The sequence below is a fragment of the Lontra canadensis genome, unplaced genomic scaffold, assembly GCF_010015895.1.
Source record: "Lontra canadensis isolate GAN:19392208 unplaced genomic scaffold, GSC_riverotter_1.0 scaffold75, whole genome shotgun sequence".
NCBI classification, from domain to species: domain Eukaryota; kingdom Metazoa; phylum Chordata; class Mammalia; order Carnivora; family Mustelidae; genus Lontra; species Lontra canadensis.
Window position 1 is genome coordinate 10,224,244 of NW_022631069.1, and position 23,995 is coordinate 10,248,238.

General features: G+C 38.4%; 1 protein-coding gene across 2 annotated transcripts in view; it reads right to left on the minus strand.

Annotated features, from left to right (window-relative positions):
- Positions 1-495: 495 nt before the first annotated feature.
- GPSM2 (G protein signaling modulator 2) overlaps positions 496-23,995 on the minus strand; it is a 62,492-nt gene continuing 38,992 nt past the window's right edge. For both annotated transcript variants that reach the window (XM_032881580.1, XM_032881581.1), the window contains 4 exons: positions 18,346-18,522; positions 16,276-16,435; positions 14,657-14,874; positions 496-1,064 (listed from right to left, as the gene is read on the minus strand). In XM_032881580.1, coding sequence (XP_032737471.1) covers positions 837-1,064; positions 14,657-14,874; positions 16,276-16,435; positions 18,346-18,522 — 783 coding nt within the window. In that variant the 3' untranslated portion in view covers positions 496-836. The remainder of the gene's footprint in view (positions 1,065-14,656; positions 14,875-16,275; positions 16,436-18,345; positions 18,523-23,995) is intronic.

Here is a 23,995-nt window from a genome sequence, read left to right on the forward strand (position 1 = left end):
ACCTTCAGTTTCTGGGAGGGGGAGGGAAGGTTTAATGATGACTGAAGGCTTAACTTATATCTTTCATTCTTAAATTTTGTGAATTTCATCTATTTTCTATTTTCATGGCCTAGGTTCTTGATAGAACCACAAGAGTTTTGGGGGGGGGTTTCTTATTTAAAGTTTTGTTTTGACATTAGGTCTTAAATGTTTTGTGTTTTGTAATAGAAAGTATAATTTTAAGCCACACACACACTTTAAAATTAAAGGGCCTAAAACATGCTGGAAGTTTATTTAAGAGTTTTTTGTAATGGCTTTGAACTAATGACATACTGAAAATATGACTTAGCAGAAAAAGATTGATCTAGATTTTTTTTTAATAAGACTATAACTTTTTTACACATGGGCAAGTATGTTATTTTTACTAAACAGCAAAATTTCTCACTACATCCATGGTTCAGTATAAAAAAAAGCCATTGTCAATTCAGATTTAAAAAAATTATCTCAGCAAGAGGATTAAATTCTAGTCTAGATTTATTTATCTTCCTACTTTACAAACTCTAGGTAAAGGAATCTAACAAGTTGCCAAAGAACACAGTCCGGAGCTTGAATCATGAAAGTTGATGAAGCACCTTTTGTAAGACCCCTCCACTCTGAAACAAGTGTGTCCAGAGAAATGTTAATTAATATCATACTATTAAAGGTTATTTATATCATTCTAGAACATTTTAAGCTGTATTACAGTGCTATAATTTCTCCTTTTAAGGAAAAAGTAATAGATTGAATTTCCCTGCAGTGTTCTGAAAGGAAATAAGGTCATTAAAAAAAAAAATACATCCATAATAACTAGAGTTTGCTTATTTTTTTCCTGTATTTTTAAATTCTAACAAAGCATTACTTTGTATAAGGTCCTTCAGTTCAAATTCAGTGTCTCTGTTTTGATCTCTTTGTAAGAGAACTCTCTGTTCATCCATTCTTTTTGCCTGAGAACGTAAAATCAAGCTAAAAAAGTCCTCATCTGGTACTGTTGGTCCCTTTGTGGTGGCAGGTGGTGGAGCACATCTTTGATCATCTAATCTGGACCCCTGAAAATTGATGAGAAAGAGATTAAACCACAGATATTTCATTAAGGTCTGTCATCACAAGAAAAACTTTTTTTTTTGGCTTGTTTCAGAAATATAATCTTTAGACCTGAAACCTAATAAAACCTTTGCCATGATTTACATAGTCAGAATCTAGCAAGTATTATGTAGAAGTATAACTTCATGGCTTTGCTAAGATTAATTAAGAGTCAAGGTCAAGGGGTGCCTGGGTGGCTCTGGGTTAAAGCCTCTGCCTTCAGCTCAGGTCATGATACCAGGGTCCTGGGATCGAGCCCTGCATCAGGCTCTCTGCTCAGTGGGGAGCCTGCTTCCTCCTCTCTCTGCCTGCTTCTCTGCCTACTTTTGATCTCTGTCAAATAAATAAACTCTTAAAAAAAAAAAAAGGGTCAAATCTTACAGAATAGGCACTGACAAGTACAATTTACTAAATCCTTAGAATGTTAGGTACAAAAACACTGCAGCACTACCTTACAAATACCGTGTCAGGCCAGGGGTCAGCAAACCGCAACCCACTGCCTGTTTTTGTATATAATGTTTCCTTTTCATTTCACCACAATGCTCATTTGTTGATGAACTGTATGTGGTTGCTTGCCTGCTACCATTGCAGAGTTGAGCAGTTGTGATAAAGACCGTGGGGCCTGAAAAGCCTAGAATGTTTTCTGTCTAGCCCTGTCTTAAGCATTTAAATCCTTGAAGCCCAGATTTTTCTCCTTGAAGTTTTAACTTACCGAATTTTAGAAATACATTAGAAATGTTACTGATCAACTAAAAAATACAAGCACTTAAAAGCGTACATAGAGCATCTGGTATTGTAGGTCCAGCGGGGGGATATGCGGGCTGACGTCAGAGTGCCCACTCTTGCTGGGCACTGTGCACTGACCTGCCTTTACATTTAACCCCTCAGCCCCAGGATCCTCCCGGGCCTCCTTGTGAGCAGCCGCCCTGCCATGAGAGAGACACACACACACACACACAAAACACACCACCCTCCCCCACCGCCCCTTCAGGCTTCATTTCTCTCGTCCTTAGGCTGTGGTGATTTCATTGTCCTCCAACTCATCCAATACTCGGGCACTTGGGTCCCTAGACCTCTTCTGGTCTTCATTCTTTACCTCTGCCTTATCTGTTCGCTCCCATGGTCTTAGGGCACATTTAATCACTCTCAATAACTGCATTGTCTTTACAATCATGATTTCAAACATCCCATTTTGACTGCCACCTCCAATTTTCCAGATCAGGCTAGATAGTAATCCCCCAGGAAATTTTTTATAATTATAAAATAAAATTTACCACTTTAACCATTTTTAAATGTACAGTTCAGTATTAACCCTATTTGGTATTCATCCTGTTGTATAGTCATCACCATCCATATTCTGAACATTTTCATCTTGTAAAACCAAACTCTAAATGTCTTAAACAGTAGCTCCCATTCTCCCCTCTCCAGCTGCTGGCAACCACCATTCTACTTTGACTCTATGAATCTGACTACTTTACCTCATAGGAGCGAAACTGTATGTATTTGTCCTCCTGTGACTGCCTGCTTCTCAGCACAATACCTTTGGGGTTCACCTGTGTTGTGACTTGTGTCAGAATTTTCCTCATTTTTATGGCTGAAAAGTATTCCATTATGTAGCTACACCATATTTTATCCATCTGCCAGTGGGCACCTGGTTGTCTCTAACTTTTGGCTACTGTGAATAATGCAATATTGTGAATATTGAGCATGGGTGTACGAATACCTGTTCGTATCTGTGATTTCAATTGCTTGGGTATATAACCAGAAATGAGACTGTTGGATCATATGGTAATTTTATTTTTAACTGTGAGGAACTACCATAATGTTTTCATTTTTTTAACATTTAAGCTGAGTTTTAATCCTGAGAATTTTTTTTAAGACTATTTATTTGAGAGCGTGAAAGCGAGAGAGATCACAGAGAGGGAGAAGCAGATCTGCTACTGAGCGGAACACCCAGTGCAGGGCTCCAACCCAGGACCCCTGGGATCATGATCTGAGCTAAAGGCAGTCACTTAACTGACTGAGCCACTCAGGAACCCCTCTTCTGTCCTTTTCTTTCTTTCTTTCCTTTTTTAAAAAAGATTTTATTTATCTGACAGGAAGACAGCAAGAGAGGGACCACAAGCAGGGGGAGTGGTAGAGGGAGAAGCAGGCTCCCCACTGAGCAGGGAGCCCGATGTGGGGCTCGATCCCAGAACCCTGGAATCATGACCTGAGCCAAAGGCAGATGATTAACAACTGAAGCACCCAAGCACCCCTGTCCATTTCTTGACTGGATTATGTGTTCTTTAGATGTTGAGTTTGATAAGTTCTTTATAGATTTTGGATACCAGTCCTTTATCTGGTAAGTCATTTGCAAATATCTTCTCCCATTCTGTTGGTTGTCTTTTGGTTTTGTTGACTGTTTTCTTTGCTGTGCAGAAGCTTTTTATCTTGGTAAGTCCCAGTAGTTCAATTCTGCCTTTGTTTCCCTTGCCTTTGGAGATGTGTCTAGCAAGAAGCTGCTGTGGCCGAGATCAAAGAGGTGCTGCCTGTGTTCTCTAGGATTTTGATGGATTCCTGTCTCATATTTAGGTCTTTCATCCATTTTGAGTCTATTTTTGTGTATCGTATAAGGAAATGGTGTAGTTTCATTCCTTTGCATATGGCTGCCCAATTTTCCTAACACCATTTGTTGAAGAGACGGTCTTCAGTTTCCTTTCCTGCTTTGTCAAAGATTAGTTGACCCTAGAGTTGAGGGTCCATTTCTGGGTTCTCTGTTCTATTCCATTGATCTATGTGTTTTTGTGTCAGTACCATACTGTCTTGATGATTACAGTTTTGTAATAGAACTTGAAGTCTGGAATTGTGATGCCACCAGCTTTGTTTTCTTTTTCAACATTCCTTTGGCTATTCAGGGTCTTTTCGGGTTCCAAACAAATTTTAGAATTATTTCTTCCAGCTCTGTGAAAAAGTTTTCACTCTGTGAAAAAATATTCCCATAGGGATTGTATCAAATGTTTAGATTGCCCTAGGTAGCTTAGATATTTCAACAGTATTTATCCTTTCAACCCATGCACATGGGACGCTTTTCCATTTCTTTCATGAGTGTTCTATAGTTTTCTGAGTACAGATCCTTTGCCACTTTGTTTAGGTTTATTCCCAATTATCTTACAGTTTTGGGTGCAGTTGTAAATGGGATCGACTCCTTAATTTCTTTCTCAGTGTATAGAAATACAACTGATTTCTGTGCATTGATTTTACATTCTGCCACTTTGCTAAATTCTGCCACTTTGCTAAATTCTGCCACTTCGCTAAATTTATGAGTTTTCCACATAGAATATCATGTCATCTGCAAAGAGTGAGAGTTTCAATTCTTTGCTGATTCAGATGCCTTTTTGTTGTCTGATTACTGAGGCAGGAATTCTAGTACTGTGTTGAACAGTGGTAAGAGTGGACATCTCTGTCATGTTCCTGAACTTAGGGGAAAAGCTCAGTTTTTCCCCATCGAGAATGATACGTTGGGCTTTTCGTATGTGGCTTTTATGATATTCTTTATCTCTACACTTCTTACACTGTGAAGTTTTAATTAAGAAAGGATGCTGTCCCTTGTCAAATGCTTTTTCTGCATCTGTTGAGAGGATCCTATGGTTCTTGTCCTTTTATTGTGGTGTATCATGTTGATTGATTTGCAGCTGTTGAGCCACCATTGCAGCCCAGGAATAAATTACACTTGGTCATGGTGAATAATCCTTTTAATGTACTGTTGGAGCCTACTGTTAGTATCCCGGTAAGAATTTTTGCATCCTCCAGGTTTATCAGGGATATTGGTCTTTTCAGTGGGGTCTTTGGTTTTGGAATCGAGGTAATACTGGCCTGACCGAATTGAGTTTGGACGTTTTCCTTCCATTTCTATTTTTTGAAAGAGCTTCAGAAGAACAGGTGTTAATTCTTCTTTAAATGCTTGGTAGAATTCCCGAGAAGCCCTGGACTCTGCTCAGGTTTTCTATTTCTTCCTGGTTCATTTTTGGTAATTTATACATCTCTAAGGAATGCATCCATTTCTTCCAGATTGCCTAATTTGTTGGCATATAGTTGCTCATCATATGTTCTTGTATTTCCTTGGTGTTGGTTGTGATCTCTCCTCCTTCATTCATGATTTTATTTTATTAATTTGGTTTTTTTTTCTTTTCTTTTTGATAAGTCTGGTGGGGGAGGGGGTGTCATCGATCATACTAATTCTTTCAAAGAACCAGCTCCTAGTTTTGTTGATCTGTTCTGTGGTTCTTTTGGTTTCTATTAAATTGATTCCTCCTCTAAAATTATTTCTCTTCTTCTGCTGGGTTTAGGCTTTATTTGCTATTCTTAAGCTCCTTTAGGTGTAGGGTTGGGCTGTGTCTTTGAGGCCTTTCATGTTTCTTGAGAAAGGCTTATATTGCTATGTACTTCCCTCTTAGGACTGCCTTTGCTGCATCCCAAAGGTTTTGAACAGTTGTGTTTTCATTTTCATTTGTTTCCAAAAAATTTTTAAAATTCTTCTTTAGGGGCGCCTGGGTGGCTCAGTGGGTTAAGCCGCTGCCTTCGGCTCAGGTCATGATCTCAGAGTCCTGGGATCGAGCCCCGCATCGGGCTCTCTGCTCAGCAGGGAGCCTGCTTCCTCCTCTCTCTCTGCCTGCCTCTCTGCCTGCTTGTGATCTCTCTGTCAAATAAATAAAATCTTTAAAATAAATAAATAAATAAATAAATAAAATTCTTCTTTAATTTCCTAGTTGACTCATTCATTCTTTAGTAGGATGCTCTTTAACCTCCATGTATTTGAGTTCTTTCCAAATTTCCTCTTATGACTGAGTTCTAGCCTCAAAGCATTGTGGTCCAAAAATATGTAGGGAATGAACTATGTCTTTTGGTACTGGTTGAGACCTGATTTGTGACCCAGTATGTGATCTATTCTGGAGAATGTTCCATGTAGACTTGAGAAGAATGTATATTCTGGGGGCACATGTGTTTTAGTCGGTTAAGCATCTGCCTTTGGCTCAGGTCATGATCCCAGGGTCCTGGGATTGGGTCCCGCATCCAGCTTCTTACTCAGCAAGGAGCCTGCTTCTCCCTCTCCTCTGCCTGCCACTCCTCCTGCTTGTGCTCTGTCAAATCAATAAAACTTAAAAAAAAAAGTGTATTCTGCTGCTTTAGGATGGAATGCTGTGAATACATCTGTGAAATCTATCTAGTCCAGTGTGTCATTCAAAGCCTTTTTTTCTTTGTTGATCTTCTGCTTAGACGATCTGTCCATTGTAGCGAGTGGGGTGTTAGAAGTCCCCTACTATTGGGGCACCTGGGTGGCTCAGTCAGTTAAACATCTGCTTCCCGCTCAGGTCATAGATCTTGGGGTCCTGGGATTGAGCCCTGAGTTCAGGGCTTCCTGCTCAGCAGGGAGTCTGCTTCTCCCTCTTCCTTCCTCACCTCTCACCGTGTGCTTTCTCTCTGTTCTCTCAAATAAATAAATCTTAAAAATTTTTAAGTCCCCTACTATGACTATATTATTATCAATGTGTTTCTTTAATTTCATTATTAATTGGTTTGTATAATTGGCTGCTCCCATGTTAGGGGCATGAATATTTACAATTGCTAGATCTTCTTGTTGGATAGACCCTCTAATTATGACATAGCATCTTTCCTCATCTCTTATACAGTCTTTGGTTTAAAATTTCATTTGTCTGAAATGAGGATTGCCACCCCGCTTTCTTTTGATGTCCGTTAGCATGGTAATGGTTTTCCACCCCCTTACTTTCAATCTGGAAGTGTCTTTGGGTGCAAAATGAGTCTCTTGCAGACAGCACATCAATGGGTCTTTTTTTTTAAATCCAATCTCCTGCCCCCTGCCCTTTTTTAAAGATTTTATTTGATAGAAAAAGATCACAAGTAGGCAGAGAGGCAGACAGAGAGAGAGGAGGAAGCAGGCTCCTCACTGAGCAGAGAGCCCGATGCAGGGCTCAATCCCAGGACCCTGGGATCATGACTTGAGCCGAAGGCAGAGGCTTTAACCCACTGACCCACCCAGGTGCCCCAATCTCACACCCTGTCTTTTGATTGGGGCATATTTAGCCCATTTACATTCAGAGTAACTACTGAAAGATATGAATTTAGTGCCACTGAATTACCTATAAAGTCACTGTTTCTGTATATTGTCTATGTTCCTTTCTGGTGTTACTTTTGGGCTCTTTGCTTAAAGGATCCCCTTTAACATTTCTTGCAGGACTGGTTTAGTGATCATAAATTGTTTATTTTGTAAGTGTTATTATCTCTTCTACTTGGAATGACTTTCTAGCTGGACAGTATTCTTGGCTATGTATTTCTCATTTAGCAACCTGAATGTATCATGCCAGTTCCTCTCTGGCCTGCCAGGTCTCTGCAGAAAGGTCTGTTGCTAGCCCTTTATTTCCACTCTTGTAGGTTATAGACCTTTTGTCCTGAGCTGCTTTCAGGATTTTCTCTGTCTCTGAGATTTGCAAGTTTCACTATAATATGTCAACAGGTTGACCTATTTTTACTGATTTTGAGGGGGATGGTTCTCTGTGCCTCCTCGACTTGAATGCTTGCTTCTTTCCTTAGATTAGGAAAGTTCTCAGGTATAATTTGTCCCCACTTCTTCTGGGATCCTAATTATTCTAGTATTGTTTACTTTATGGTATCACTTATCTCTTGAATTTTCTCATGATCCAGTAGTTCTCGGTTTTTCTCAGCTTCTTCATTCCCCATCATTTCGTCATCTGTATCACTAATTATCTTCTGCCTCATTTACCCTAGCAGTTAGAGCCTCCATTTTTAAATTGTATTTCACTGATAGCCTTTTTGATTTCAATCTTTTTAGATTTTAGTTCTTTTAGTTCTTTCTTGTCAGAAACGGATTCTCTAGTGTCTTCTATGCTTTTTTTAAGACCAGCTAATATCTTTATAATTGTTATTCTGAACTCTAGTTCTAACATCTTATATCCATACCGATTAGGTCCCTGGTAAGTCAATATTGCCTCTTGTTCTCTTTTGAGGTGAGTTTTTCTATCTTGTCATTCTTGCAGAAAGTGGTTGCCTTTCTATTTGTAGATTGCAGCAATTCTTTTTCTTAGATCTCTGGTTGAGTTCACAGGTGTTGAGAATGATTTGATGGCTGTGTAGCTGAATTCCTGGGACTAGACAAAACTGAGTTCTCCTACTCTTCTGCAATCTTGGAAAGTCCCACCATACTGTTTTTCATAGCAGCCTCACTGTTTTCTATTTCCACCTGCAGTGCACCAACATTTCCAATTTCTCCATGTCCTCACCAATGCTCGTTGTTTTCTGGTGGTTTTTTTTTTTTTTAAAGATTTTATTATATTTATTTATTTGACAGAGAGATCACAAGCAGGCAGAGAGGCAGGCAGAGAGAGGAGGAAGCAGGCTCCCTGCTGAGCAGAGAGCCCCATGCGGGGCTCGATCCCAGGACTCCGAGATCATGACCTGAGCCGAAGGCAGCGGCTTAACCCACTGAGCCACCCAGGCGCCCCGGGTTTTTTGTTTTTTAATGGTAGCGTCTTAATGGGTATGAGGTGGTATTTCATTGTGGTTTTGATTTGCATTTCTCTAATTTGTGATGTTGAGCATCCTTTCATATATTATTGGCCATTTGTATATTTTCTTTGGAGAAATGTCTATTTTGGTTCTTTGGGGAGGGGTTGGGGAAAAGGGAGAGACTATCTTGAGTAGGCTCTGTGCTATGCATGAGCCCCAGCACAGGGCTCAATATCATGACACTGACCTCATGACCTGAGCTGAAATCAAGAGTCGGTCACTTAACTGACTGAGCCACCTAGGCGCCCATGTCCATTTCTGAAACAGGTTTTTTTGTAGTTAAGTTTTAGGGTCCTCTATATTCTGAATTAATCCTTTATCAGTTATATGATATGCAAATATTTTCTGTGAGTTGCCTTTTTACTTTTGTAAGAGTGTTATTTAACGTACAAAAGTTTTAAATTTTCTTGACGTCCAGTTTATCTACTTCTTCTTTTGTTGCCTGTACCTTTGGCATCATAACTAAGAAATCACTGCCAAATCCAAAATCTTGAAACTTTCCCCTTAATGTTTTCTACAAATTTTATAGTATTAGCTCTTGCATTTAGGTCTTTGATCCATTCTGAATCAGTTTTTATATATGGTGTTAGGTAAGGGTCCAGCTTCATTCTTTTGCATATGGATAGTTTTCCCAGAATCATTTGATGATGAGAATCCTTTCCCCATTTAACAGTCGTGGCATACTTGCTGAAAATCACTAGACCATATATTCAAGGATTTATTTCTGGGCTCTCTTTCCAATTGGTATATATGTCTGTCATTATGCCAGTACCAAAACTATTTGGTAACTGTGGCTTTGTAGTAAAATTTGAAATCAGGAAATGTAAGCCCTCTTTGTTCTGCTTGCTCCAAATTGTTTTGAGTTATTTGGGTTCCTGCGGAATCTCAGGATGGAATTTTCTGTTTCTGTAAAAAACCTTATTTGCATTTTGTTAAGAAATGCCTCAATCTGTAGATTACACTCTGGATGGTATGGGCATTTTAACAATATTAAGTTGTCTAATCCATGAACATGAGATTTTTTCCATTTGTGAGGTTTTCATGTCTTTCAGAAATATTCTGTAGTTTTTATTGTTCATTAACCTCCCTGGTTAAGTTCATTCTTGGGTAGCTTACTCTTTTTGATGCTACTGTAAGAACTGTTAATTTCCTATTTAGTCTGTTCATCATTGTTAGTGTATGGAAACACGACTGATTATTTGGATATTTTATATCCTGTTATTTTGCTGAATTTGTTTCGTAGTTCTGACAGGGTTTTTTGTGGGTTTTGTTGGTGAAATCTTTAGGGTTTTCTACATCTGAAACTGTCATTTCTGAACATAGATAACTTTTTCCTTTCTAGTCTGGACTTTTTTTTCCTTTGCTTAACTACTCCGCTAGAAGTTACAGTATTATGTTGAATAAAGGTGGCGAAAGTGGGCTCCTTATGTTGATCTTCGAGAATAGCTTTTGTCTTTTACCATTGAGTATGATAGTGGCTGTGGCTATTTCACAAATGACTTTTTTTTAATCTATAAATTTGCGCATGTGTACGCACACAGGGTCAAGGGCACAGGGAGACTGACAAGCAGACTCTGCTGAGCGCAGAGACCCACATGGGGCTCAAGTACACAACCCTGAGACCTGATCTGAAATCAAGAGTCAGACACTGTGGGGCACCTGGGTGGCTCAGTGGGTTAAGCCTCTTGCTTGCAAGGTCATGATCTCAGGGTCCTGGGATTGAGCCCCACATTGGGCTCTCTGCTCAGCGGGGAGCCTGCTTCCTCCTCTCTCTTCTGCCTACTTATGATCTCTCTGTCAAATAAATAAAAAGACACTGCAACTGACTTTGTGCCCAGGCACCCCTCATAAATGACTTTTATTATGTTGTGGTAGTTTATTACTATTCCTAGTTTGTTGAGTGTTTTTAACATGAAAATGTGTTGAATTTTGTCAGATGCTTTTTCTATATCCATTTAGATGATCGAGTGGGGGTTTTCCCCCCACTTTCATTCTATTAATGTGTATCTACTGCATTGATTCCCGTGTTGAATCATCCCTGTATTCCAGGAACAAATTCCTCCTGGGTATGGTATATAATCCATTTACTGGATTCTGCTTGCTAGTATTTTATTGATGATTTTTGCATCTATATTCAAAAAGGGTATTGGCCTCACATAAGTTTTCTTATAGTGTCTTGTCTGGCTTTGGTATCAGGACAATATTGGCTTCATAGAATGATTTAGGAATAGGAAGTATTCCCTTCTCTTCAGTTTTTTGGAGGAGTATGAGGATGGGTGTAGTTTTTTAAATGTTTGGCAGAATTCACCAGTGAAGCCATCAGGTCCAGGGCTTTTCTTCGTCAGGAAGTTTTTTATTGCTGATGCAGTGTCCTTATGGATTATGGGACTATTTTCTATTCTTGATTCAGTGTTGGATGATTTTGTGTTTCTAGTTATTTGTCCATTTCATACAGGTTATTCAACTTGTTGGCATATAGTCATTCAGAGTAGTCTCCTAAAATCATTTTTATTTCTGTGGAATATGAGTAATGTCCCCACTTTTATTTCTAATTTTAGTAATTTGAGGCTTTTCTTTTTCTTACTCTAGTTAAGTGTTTACCAGTTGTATAAACGTTTACCAGTTGTGTTAAACTTTTCAAATAATCAGATTTAAGATTTGATTTTTTCCCCCATTTTTCTGTTCGCCATTTCCTTCCTTCTGCTAGTTTTAGATTTATCTATGAAGTTAGGTTGTTAATTTGAGATCTTCCTTCTTAGAGCTATGAAATTTTTCAGAGTACTACCTTCATTGTATCCCAAAGTTTTAGAAGATTGTGTTTCAATTTTCATCAGTCTCTAGGTATTTTCTAATTTCTCTTATGATTTCCTCTTTACCTACTGGTTAATTTCCACAAGTTTGTGAATTCTCCATTTTTCCTCTATTGTTGTTTCTAATTGCATCCTGTTGGGGTCAGAGTATCTTCTATGTATGATATCTGTCTTTTTAAATTGTTGAGACTTATTTTGTGTCCTAACATATGGTCTCTCCTGGAGAATATCCCATATGCACTTGAGAAGACTGTATGTTCTGTAAGAGCTAGTTAGCCTATTGCGTTATTCAAGTTTATCCACTGCCTGGTTGTCTTACCTATTTTTGAGAGGGGTCTTGAAACCTTCAACTGTTTTTGTAGAAACATTCATTTTTCCTGTCAATTTTTGCTTCATATATATTGATGGTCTGTTATTAGGGACAATATTTCTTTTCTTTTTTTAGATTTTGTTTATTTGACAGAGATCACAAGTAGGCAGAGAGAGAGAGTAGGAAGCAGACTCCCCATTGAGCAGAGAGCCTGATGTGGGGCTTGACCCTTGGATCATGAACTGAACCAAAGGCGGAGGCTTTAACCCAATGAGCCACCCAGGTGCCCCTAGGGACAGGTTTTTTTTTGTTTGTTTGTTTTTTAAGATTTCATTCATTCATTTGACAGAGAAAGAGATCACAAATAGGCAGAAAAAGGGAGGGAAGCAAGTTCCCTGCTGAGCAGAGAGCCCAATGCGGGGCTCAATCCCAGGACCCTGAGATCATGACCTGAGCCGAAGGCAGAGGCTTTAAACCCACTGAGCCACCCAGGCGCCCCGGGACAGTATTTCTTAAAAGCCATTGGGCTCATTGTTACTTTTCACTTTCATATCTTTCATTTCCTTACTTCCCTTTTCGATGCACCCTAGATTCCAAAGTCCCTTACTGAACTAACTACGTGGTGTGTGCTCCTCTCCCAATCTATCCTATTCTGTCAAAATACTGACCTTGATTAAATCTCTGTATCCTTAAGTAGGTAGTTATACCTCGAGAAAAAAAACACCACTGTACTGACCTGTCTTATTTCCGTGACTTATTCAAATGAGTCCTCAGGGTAGCTCAGTACTTCTATTACTTTCCCCTGCTCAATATGCTTTCAGTTTCTTAAAGAAACTATGTTCCACAATTTCCACTAATGTCCCTACTTCTTACTTTGCTAAGAAAATAAAAGCCACCAGAGAGAATTCCTACCTATACTTACCTCCAAATCTGTACACACAATACTCTGCTCTCCTTCTCACCTGCGTAAAAACTTTGATTATCCCATACTATGCTGCATCACCCATTCCTCCCTCTATGATCATTTCTATCAGTATACATGCAGTATTAACTTCCAAAGTAAGAAAACCCACTTCTATCTCCCTTTTATACTTTCCATTTTCTCAGCCCCCTCAATCCTTTGTCCCCATCATGTCACTAAAACAGTATCTTTCAAAAATACTAATAATCTCCATGTCGCCAAATCTCCTAGATCAGCCCATCATCTTACTTGGTTTCTTAGCAATGTTCTTAAAACACTTTCTTCAGTTTGCTTCTACCACTCTCTGGGCTGACTGCTGCTTTTCTGGCTTATCTTACTCAGTTAGATTTTGGAATGCCCAGAGCTTAGTCTTCCTGTTTCTTTATTCTTTGGATACTGTCTTCCCAAGGATTTAATACCAGCTATATGCTGATGACTCCCAAAATCTTTTCTTTCTGGGGTTCCAGATTTTTATATCCAGTGGCCTACTCAACATCTCTACTTGAGGATCTACTTACATAACTCAGATTTACATATCTAAAGTAGAACTGCTTTTTCTTCCCAAACCTGTTTCTCCTCTTGACTTCTCCATTTCAGTAAACTGCACCATTCACTGACTAAAAGGAGCCTTCCTTGATTCTTATACCCTCCATCCAATTTATTAACAGGTCTTACCCATCAACCATAACTTCAAAATATATCCCTATTCTGACTGCTTATCATCACTACTACCACCACTACACTAGTCAAAGTCATCTTTTACCTGAATTACCCATATTGGTTTTTCTAGCTGGCTTTTCTGCTAATACCCTTTGCCACTCCACATGCTTTCAGCGGTAGCCAGAATGATTGGAATACAAGAACCTCATCATGCATTATAAGATATAGGCTGGTTATTTCTCCATCCTGATGTCCTACCACTCTCTTACCCTTTATTCACTCCATGCCAGTCACACTGGCCACCTTGTCATTCCCTAAGCCTGCTAAGCTTTTATATCCAAGAAGAGATCTGTTATCTCGGCATGGAACACCTTCACTAAATCTTCACATGGCTGACTGTTTCACCTCATTCAGCTCTCTGTTCATGTGCCAATACCGAAACCTCTTCCCTAACCACCACCATCCCTGGATACCCCAACGCCTGTATTTTGCTTTAATTTTCTTTATAGCATGCTATCAGTACCTGACATAGAATATCTATGTACATGTATATACATGTACAGACTTACTGATTCTCACGCTAAAATGTAGGATCCTTTAAAAGCCAAGTATGTCTCAAATGTCTAGTGCAGAGAACATAATAGGTGCTCAATAATTTTCTGTTAATTGAATGAGAGGTAGGTAGTGTATGTGTCATCATCTCATCTTTTTATGAATGAGAAAACACAGAATTAGGGTTGGGCAGAGGAAATGTCTCTTTAGTAAAAATAACTATTTTTCTTATGGTCCTGTTCAAGTTATTTGAGCTATTCTTTAACCATTTTGACAAATTATTATTAAAATAACTAAAAAATGAAAGCTATCTCAATATGTGCATTACTCCTAAAGTTCTCTAGAGAGGGCCCCAGCTAGACTCCCCATATTAATCCCTGGCTGATCCCAGTGCTTTTTCCTAACATTTAGGAAAGAGGGGCTCTTTTCTAGGTCTCCTTTTACACCACTCACAGTCTGTTCACCACCATAGCTCAGAGTCATCAGCGACATCTCACCTCGCCTCACCACCAAAATAATACAAGTAAAAAGCTATCACAGAGATCTGTAGTGTGTGATGGACCCCTGAATAATAAGTGTGTCCCTAATACAAAATGAGCCCTTCCCAAATTAAAATTATAATACTGACAAATCTCCCAATAGCATCTGAGCCATACACAGATTGTCATAAATATGCATACATACTTGACATTTTACAAGGATGTCAAAGAAGTCTTCATCAGGCTCTTTGTTGTCATTAGTCATCAGGTGGCCAAGTACAGACTTATTGTTGTTTTGTGTCAGTCGAAGCCCCGGCAAATTATTGAAACTGGCCCTTTGGTCATCGAGACGGCGGCTCTGTGAGCTGGCAAGAAGATCTAAAAACTCATCCGTATTGGGGGATACCATGGAAACAGATGGTGCTATGAATCAGAAAAAAATCCATAACATTACAAAAATATTTAAGCACACTTTTAAACACATATAGTTCCTTTCGGCCTTGTTCAGTCCCAACATCCACTCTGTCCCCCTAAGTCACTGATAGGCTGGGGCCTGACTAGATTGGCAGGGAGGGATGAAAGAAGCCCAGAGTACTTCAGATTATCCAGTTCGATGTTACTCAGATTTGACTGTATTTCCTTTTATCTAATGTCCACTCAAAATGTAACTTTACAAGGGGTGCTGGCTCAGTTAACTGTCTGCCTTTTGATCTCACGGTCATGAGTTCGAGCCCTGTGTTGGGGTCCATGCTGGATATGGAGCCTACTTAAAAACAAAACAAAACATACTTTATAAGATCTGGAGCTAGATTTTGGAAGGTAATAAACTTTCTTAGATAATTTCTCATGTGAGAATGAATGAGACTGTTTTTATTCTATGCCCTGGATAGGAAGAGTTAAGTGTTGCTGGTAAGTCCTAGTCTGTGGCAGAGGAAGTCTTTCCGTAGCTGAAGTAGGAAATTTAAGGAACCCATTTTAGACCTTTCTAAGGTGCAGGCAGACCTTAGCCTCAGCCTTAGTCATAGGTTCCTCTTTTTTTTTTTTTTAAAGATTTTATTTATTTATTTGACAGAGATCACAAGTAGGCAGAGAGGCAGGCAGAGAGAGAAAGGAGGAAGCAGGCTCCCCGCTGAGCAGAGAGCCCCATGTGGGGCTCGATCCCAGGACCCTGAGACCATGACCTGAGCTGAAGGCAGAGGCCTTAACCCACTGAGCCACCCAGGCGCCCCATAGGCTCCTCTTCTGTCTCAGCTTTTTTTTTTTTTTTTTTAAGATTTTATTTATTTGACAGAGAGAGATCACAAGTAGGCAGAGAGGCAAGCAGAGAGAGAGAGAGGAGGAAGCAGGCTTCCTGCCTAGCAGAGAGCCCGATGTGGGACTCAGTCCCAGGACCCTGAGCTCATGACCTGAGCTGAAGGCAGAGGCTTATTAACCCACTGAGCCACCCAGGCAGCCCTGTCTCAGCTTTTTAAAATCCAGCTAGGATGCATTTTTCTTTTATGTAGAATTATAAGATATGTATAACTTAAATTTTTTCCCCTCACTATTTTTACTTTTAAAGTTAGATTTTTTTCCCAGTTCCAAAGAATCTAGGGAGACAGTATGCTATAGTTAGTAGAAAGTGCAGTGGACTGAAATATATATAAACCTAGGGGAACTGAAACAGAACTTTGTTTTGAACTGAAGAAATACCAGCATTTCCAATACACCTGGGTTCAGGCTCATTTACTGTACTTGCTCTGATGAGAACTAAACTCTCAGAAAGAAATCATAAGAATATCACAAGGAACTATTAAAACTGGGGGAGAAGCAGAGATAACTCACTTTTTAGCATCACTCTAGGGGGAGTGGAAGAAGCTGCAGTTGAAGCAGGCCCACAGGTCTGTTCTTGTAAGCAGCACCTCTGATCATCCATCCGATTGCTCTGAAATCGGCTTACCAAGTCAAAGAACCCTTCATCGCCAATAGTATCTGTACTGACTTTCTGAAATATTGAGAGAAAATCTAAATATTCCAGCATTATTATTCCATATCATGAATGGAATGATATCATGATACATGTGCAAAAGGTAAAGAATGAAGATTAAAAATAAAAATTGACACTTTCATTATAAAGAATTCAAGATGGCAACCTTGGTAATAGAGTTACTCCAACTAACAAAAAGCATTTCTAGTTATGTATAGTTTGTTTTTTTTTAAGATTTTATTTGACAGAGGGACAAAGATCACAAGTAGGCAGAGAGGCAGGCAGGGGGTGGGGGGAAGCAGTCTCCCCGCCGAGCAGAGAACCCGATGTGGGGCTTGATCCCAGGATCCTGGGATCATGACCTGAGCCGAAGGCAGAGGCTTAACCCACTGAGCCACCCAGACGCCCCTCGTTATGTATAGTTTTTAATTCTTATATTTCCAAGGCTAAAGAAATGTACCTCAGGGAGCTTGGGTGGCTCAGTCTAAGCACCTGCCTTCAGCTCAGCTCATGATCCCAGGGTCCTGGGATCCAGTCCTGCGCTGGGCCTCTCTACCCAGTGAGGAGTCTGCTTCTTCCTCTGCCTGCCACTCCCCCTGCTCACGCTCTGTCTCAAATAAATAAATAAATACCTTTTTAAAAAAAATGTACCTCATACTCTGGGGAACTGCTTCAGATACTGAATGAATTTATATAATTTCATTCAGTGTTCATTATATAAATTCATTCAGTATCTGAAGCAGTTTATTTTTAAACAGGCTCAAAGTTCAGTTCTAAGATTCTACAAAAGAATTTGAAAGTAAACTAATTTAAGAACTGAAAACTAAGAACAGTGATTTCCAATTGGAAACTAAGAACTGTGATTTCCAAGTCCTTTATTAAAGATGTGGTCTTGAAAAAATGTAAAACTTCAAATAAATGAATATTTGGGGCAGAGGGAAACCAGTCATACTTTAGTTGGAAAGCTTCAAAGCTTAAAATGACAGTTGCAGTGTTTAATAAAAAGTATTTTGTTTTTTCATAATGATGTAAATATTACAGTAGAGGTACATTTATATCAAGTGTTATAGGCCTTAGGAGAAGGGCAGAACTAATTCTTAAGGGACAAGAGAAGTCTGTCAAATAAATAAATAAATAAAAGACTAACACAATTTTCCCAAACGCTCTCATTGAAAAATGGACTTGATAATTTGAAGAATCATCTTTGTAATTTATTTTGATTCTTTTATCAGAGTATAACTTAGCTAGATTAGAGATACTCCAGATATTTGATTCCTTAATATTTTAAGTTATATTTAATAACTTGTTTCTTGTTTCATCAAAATAGTTTTTAACTGTTATGATTTCAGTATAAATAAACAGAAGTTGATGCTAGCAGATATTGTTTTATTTTATTTTATTTTTTAAATTTTATTATTTATTTGACAGACAGAGATCACAAATAGGCAGAGAGGCAGGCAGAGAGAGAGAGGGATAAGCAGGCTCCCTGCTGAGCAGAGAGCCTGATGTGGGGCTCCATCCCAGGGCCTTGGGATCATGACCTGAGCCAAAGGCAGAGGCTTAACCCACTGAGCCACCCAGGTGCCCCGCAGATATTGTTTTAAATTAGTATTTAAAAATCCTTGATCATCTAAATTTCATTTATTTAACTTCTAAGCTGAAAGAAGGAGAGTTTTACTGGGAGGCACTGCAGTAAATAAAAGGTAGTATTTTGCAAATAGGGACAATTACTGTCCAAAGCAGTGAAACAACATGAATGGAGAAATTACAGTTTCTAGCTTTGAAGACAACAGAAAGAGGGAAATATGGAAGACTTCTTTGAATAAAAATGGCATTTTGTATTAAATGTCCAATATAAATTTCCAAACATTCAGTTTCAGTATAAGAATACTAAAATGTAGATACTCAAAATCTTATTTTATACATACTCTCTGAGAATTTGGAATTCGGTGATCAATGGAATTACTGGCATCCTGGAGAACTTTAGTGGAGGAATTAGTTTTGCATTTTTTCCCCTTCAGTCTGTTGACAAAGAGCAGCTTCGCAGAAGGTTTGGCAATAAGAGGCTTTTGTTTAGCAAGAATTTCACTATTCCAGTTCTGTACCTACAAAATTATAAATATAAAAAATGGAAAGCAGGACATGAAAAAAAAAAAAGCTATCTCTGGTTTTCTCTAATATTAACCTGCTGTCACCACTCATTTTGTGTGGAGGGGCAGCTAGATCTCTTAATAAATTCCTTTTTGCCAGTGTGTCTCACTATTTTCAACAGCTCGTCCCAAATGTATACTGTGGATTTCTCATTACCAAAACATAAAATGGTGGCTTTTAAGAACTTAAGAAAACAGTTTTTCAAAATCCCATAAAAATAAAATTTGAATGGTCAGGGAAAGAGCAAGTTTTATTCTGGATATGAGTTAATGTTACAACTGGGAATTTTGGATGCACATAGAATTTTTAACTGTAGAAATTAACATTATTAATTTATATATAAATTTAAAATTAAAAATAAAATTATTAAAATTTATATAAGCAGTAGTAATTTTTGGTGATATTTTTTGTTTTCACCAGCTACTAATTCTCAATAGGCAAAACATCTAATGAGCAATGTATATAAGCCTAGACCTAGTTTAAATATACTTATATTTAACCTCTAAATAGCAGACTCAATATAACAAATATTTACTCTGTGGAAAGGGAAACCTACAGTATGTACAGTAGCTATGTGACATTTGTGGCTTTAACATTTCAGTCTTAAGTGTTTGCAAGTAAGTCCAAAAGTCTATGTTATGTAATAACTAATAATTTGATAAAACACATTTTTTCATGGTTACATCATGAGGCACAAATTAGAGTAAGTCCTATTCCTGAGGCTACCATACCTGAGACAGGCAGCTAGTGAGCGACTAAGCCAGCTATCTGCATCAAATGAAGCCTCTCCATACCCTGAACCACCCCCCTACAGGCCCCCATTCCTTTTCTCATACAGGTGATAAGGGGAAACTATTGCTAGAGTGGACTTCAGGGTCTACTGATTCAAGAAAAACTAAATGGCCCCAGATGATAGAACATAAAACCCACCTATATCCCAAGTGTTTTGAAATGTGAGAAATTTTAAATGTTTCCTATATACTTACTTGGACCTTTCAACAAAAACACTGAAGAACACAGACTGGAACGATGTCCTTAAAATACGAAGGAAAATTATTTCCAGCCAATAATTCCAATGTAAGTGGAACTACCAATCAAATGTGAGAGTAGCAAAAAGGCGTTTTCTGACATCCAGGGTCTCAAGACCTCCCTTCAGTTACACTCTTTCCCAAGAAGCATCTCTAAGACAGACATCTTTTTTCTTTATATATGTTTCTTTACTTTGTTGAGACTAATGAAATAACTCAGTGCAACTTTATGATGAGGAAAAGAAAACAGAACTAATTCCAAACATATTTTAAAGATAAAACTTGTCACTATTTGGCTCTTGGAAAATTACAGGGTTGAATCTGGTTAGTTGTTTTTTTTTTTAATATAATTTTTTAATTACGTTATGTTAGCCATCATACAGTACATCATTAGTTTTTGATGCAATGTTCCATGATTCATTGTGCATAATACCCAGTGCTTCATGCAATATGTGCCCTCCTTAATACCCATCACCAGGCTCACCCATCCCCTCACCCACTCCCCTCTTAAACCCTCAGTTTGATTCCTGGAGTCCATAGTCTCTCATGGTTCGTCTCCCTCTCTGATTACCCCCCCCTTCATTTTTCCCTTCCTTCTCCTAATGTCTTCCATGCTATTCCCTATGTTCCACAAATAAGTGAAATCATTTGATAATTGTCTTTCTCTGTTTAACTTACTTCATTCAGCATAATATCCTCCAGTTCCATCCATGTTGATTCAAATGTTGGGTATTCACCCTTTCTGATGGCTGAGTAATAGTCCATTGTATATACGGACTACAGCTCTTTTATCCATTCATCTGTTGAAGGGCATCTCAGCTCCTTTCACAGTTTGGCTATTGTGGACATTGCTGCTATGAACATTGGGGTGCATGTGGCCCTTCTTTTCACTACATCTGTATTTTGGGGGTAAATAGTAGTGCAATTGCTGGGTCATAGGGTAGCTCTATTTTTAACTTTTTGAGGAACCTCCACACTGTTTTCCAAAGTGGCTGCACCAACTTATGTTCCCACCAACAGTGTAAGAGGATTCCCTTTCTCCACAACCTCTCCAACATTTGTTGTTTCTTGTCAGTTTTTGCCATTCTAACTGGTGTAAGGTGGTATCTCAGTGTGGTTTTGATTTGAATTTCCCTGATGGCTAATGATGTTGAATATTTTTTCATGTGCCTGTTATCTATTTGTATATATTCTTTGGAGAAGTGTCTGTTCATGTCTTCTGCCCATTTTTTGACTTACTTGTTTCCTAGATAACCAGTAATGAGACTGAGCAGTGAACAAAAATGTTGCAAAAAACAAGAGTCCAGGGCCTGATGGGTTCCCTGGGGGAATTCTACCAAACATTGAAAGAAGAAATAATACCTATTCTCCTGAAGCTGTTTCAAAAAATAGAAACAGAAGGAAAACTTCCAAACTCATTCTATGAGGCTAGCATTACCTTGATCCCAAAACCAGGTAAAGACCTCATCAAAAAGGAGAATTACAGACCATTATCTCTGATGAATATGGATGCCAAAATTCTCAACAAGATCCTAGCTAATAGGATCCAAAAGTACATTAAAAGGATTATCCATCACAATCAGATGGGATTTATCCCTGGGATGCAAGGGTGGTTCAATATTCACAAATCAATCGATATGATAAAACAAATAAGAGAAGAGACAAGAACCACACGGTCCTCTCAATTGATGCAGGAAAAGCATCCTTTCCTTATTAAAACTCTTCAGAGTGTAGGGATAGGGGGAACATTGCCCAATTTCATAAAAACCACCTATGAAAAGCCCACAGCAAATATCATTCTCAATGGGGAAAAGCTGAGAGCCTTTCCCTTAAGATCAGGAACATGACAAGGACGCCCACTCTCGCCACTATTGTTCAACATAGTACTAGAAGTACTAGAAGTCCAGCAACACCAATCAGACAAAAGGAAAAGATATTCAGATTGGCAAAGAAGTCAAACTCCCTCTCTTCGCAGGTGACATGATACTTTATGTGGAAACCCAAAAGACTACTCCCAAATTACTACAACTCATACAGCAATTCAGTAACCTGGCAGGTTACAAAATCAATGCACAGAAATCAATTGGTTTCCTATACACTAACAATGTAACAGTAGAAAGAGAAATTAGGGAGTTGATTCCATTTACAACAGCACCAAAAACCTTAAGATATCTTGGAGCAAACCTAACCAAAGAGGGAAAGGATCTATACTACAGAACACTTACGAAGGAAATTGAAGAAGACATGGAAAGATGGTAAAAACATTCCATGCTCATGGATTGGAAGAATAAACATTGTTAAAATGTCTATGCTGCCCAGAGCGATCTATACTTTCAACGTCATCCTGATAAAAATACCAATGGCCTTTTTCAAAGTGCTGGAACAAACAATCCTGAAATTTGTATGGAACCAGAAAAGACCCCGAATCATCAAGGAAATGTTAAAAAAGAAAAAGCTGGGGGTATCACATTGCCTTATTTCAAGCTATACTGCAAAGCCATGATCTCCAAGACAGCATGGTACTGGCACAAAAACAGACACATAGGTCAATGGAACAGAACAGAGAACCCAGAATCCCAGAAATAGACCCTCAACTCTGTGGTCAACTAATCTTTGACAAAGCAGGAAAAAAATATCCAATGGAAAAAAGACAGTCTCTTCAATAAATGGTGCTGGGAAAATTGGACAGCTCTATACAGAAGAATGAAACTCGACCATTCTCTTACACCATACATAAAGATAAACTCTAAATGGATGAAAGACCTCAATGTGAGATAGGAGTCCATCAAAATCCTAAAGGAGAACATAGGCAGTAACTTTTCAGCAACTTCTTTCAAAACATGTCTCCAAAGGTGAAAACAAAAGCAAAAATGAACTTTTGGGACTTCATCAAGATAAAAACTTCTGCATAGTAAAGGAAACAGTCAACAAAACAAAGAGGCAACCCATGGAATGGGAGAAAATATTCACAAATGACACTACAGATAAAGGGCATGTATGCATGATCTATAAAGAACTTCTCAACCTCAACACCAAAAAAAAATGAATCTGGTTAGCTTCTTAAAGGAATCTATGGTTAGTACAGAGCTAGGCACAAGGTAGCAAATTAATTTTGTTACTTATTAGTATGTTCCTCAAGAATAAGAAAAAGAGGCTTAAATTGACTTAAAGTGGTTTTTTTTTTTTTTTAAAATAATTTGCAGATTGGACAGCTTTGAGAACTGACAAGGTAAGAGGTAGATATTTGGGGGGAAATCATGACGTCCTTCAGTTTTTGAACAACTCTGACTGGAATAAAAAAGATACTGGATATAAGATCAAGTCAATTAGATGTTAGTCTTTTGAAAACTATTCTCACAAAAATGTCAATATTAAAAAACCACATGCTTGTTATAATAGGGCAGAAAAATGTTTAACATGGAAATGATATATTAAATATGCATTATAAAATATCTTTAAATATGATAGTATTCATACGAAAACGCAAGATGAATAAATATCAAAATAACAATAACTGGGAGGTGGGATTACTGATAATTTTAATTTCCTTGTTGAAATTTTCTAAAGTTATTATAATGAACTTATTTTATAAGAAGCATTTTATATAATATACCATAAAAGAACAACAACCTACTTTAACAATGTAAAATTAAGTTAAATGAAGGTGTAAGAAAGTAGCCTAGATTTTTTTTTTTCAAAACCCTTTTTCCAGGGTTGGGGGATGGATGATATAGGTGATGGGGATTAAAGAATACACTTAAAGGGGCATCTGGGTGGCTCAATGGGTTAAAGCCTCTGCCTTCGGCTCTGGTCATGATCCCAGAGTCCTGGGATGGAGCCTGGCATCTGGCTCTCCGCTCAGCAGGGGGCCTGTTTCCCCTCCTCCTCTCTCTGCCTGCCTTTCTGCCTACTTGTGAACTCTGTCAAATAAATAAAATCTTTAAAAAAAAAAAGTACACTTAGAGTGATGAGCATTCAGTAATGTATATATATATAAGTACTGAATCACTATATTGTACACCTGAAACCCATAACACTATGTTAACTATACTGGAATTAAAACAAAAAACTTAATAAAAAATTATAAAGACAAAAATAAGCTCTAATTATAAAGTCCCTTCTCTCTTACACAGACACACACACAAAAAAAAGCCTAGACAAATCTTGAATAAAAAGTTATCTGTCAGTTAAGAAAATGCTTCTAAGGGTGCCTGGGTGGCTCAGTGGGTTAAGCCGCTGCCTTCAGCTCAGGTCATGATCTCAGGGTCCTGGGATCGAGTCCCGCATCGGGCTCTCTGCTCAGTGGGGAGCCTGCTTCCTCCTCTCTCTCTCTCTGCCTGCCTCTCCATCTACTTGTGATCTCTCTCTGTCAAATAAATAAATAAAATCTTTAAAAAAA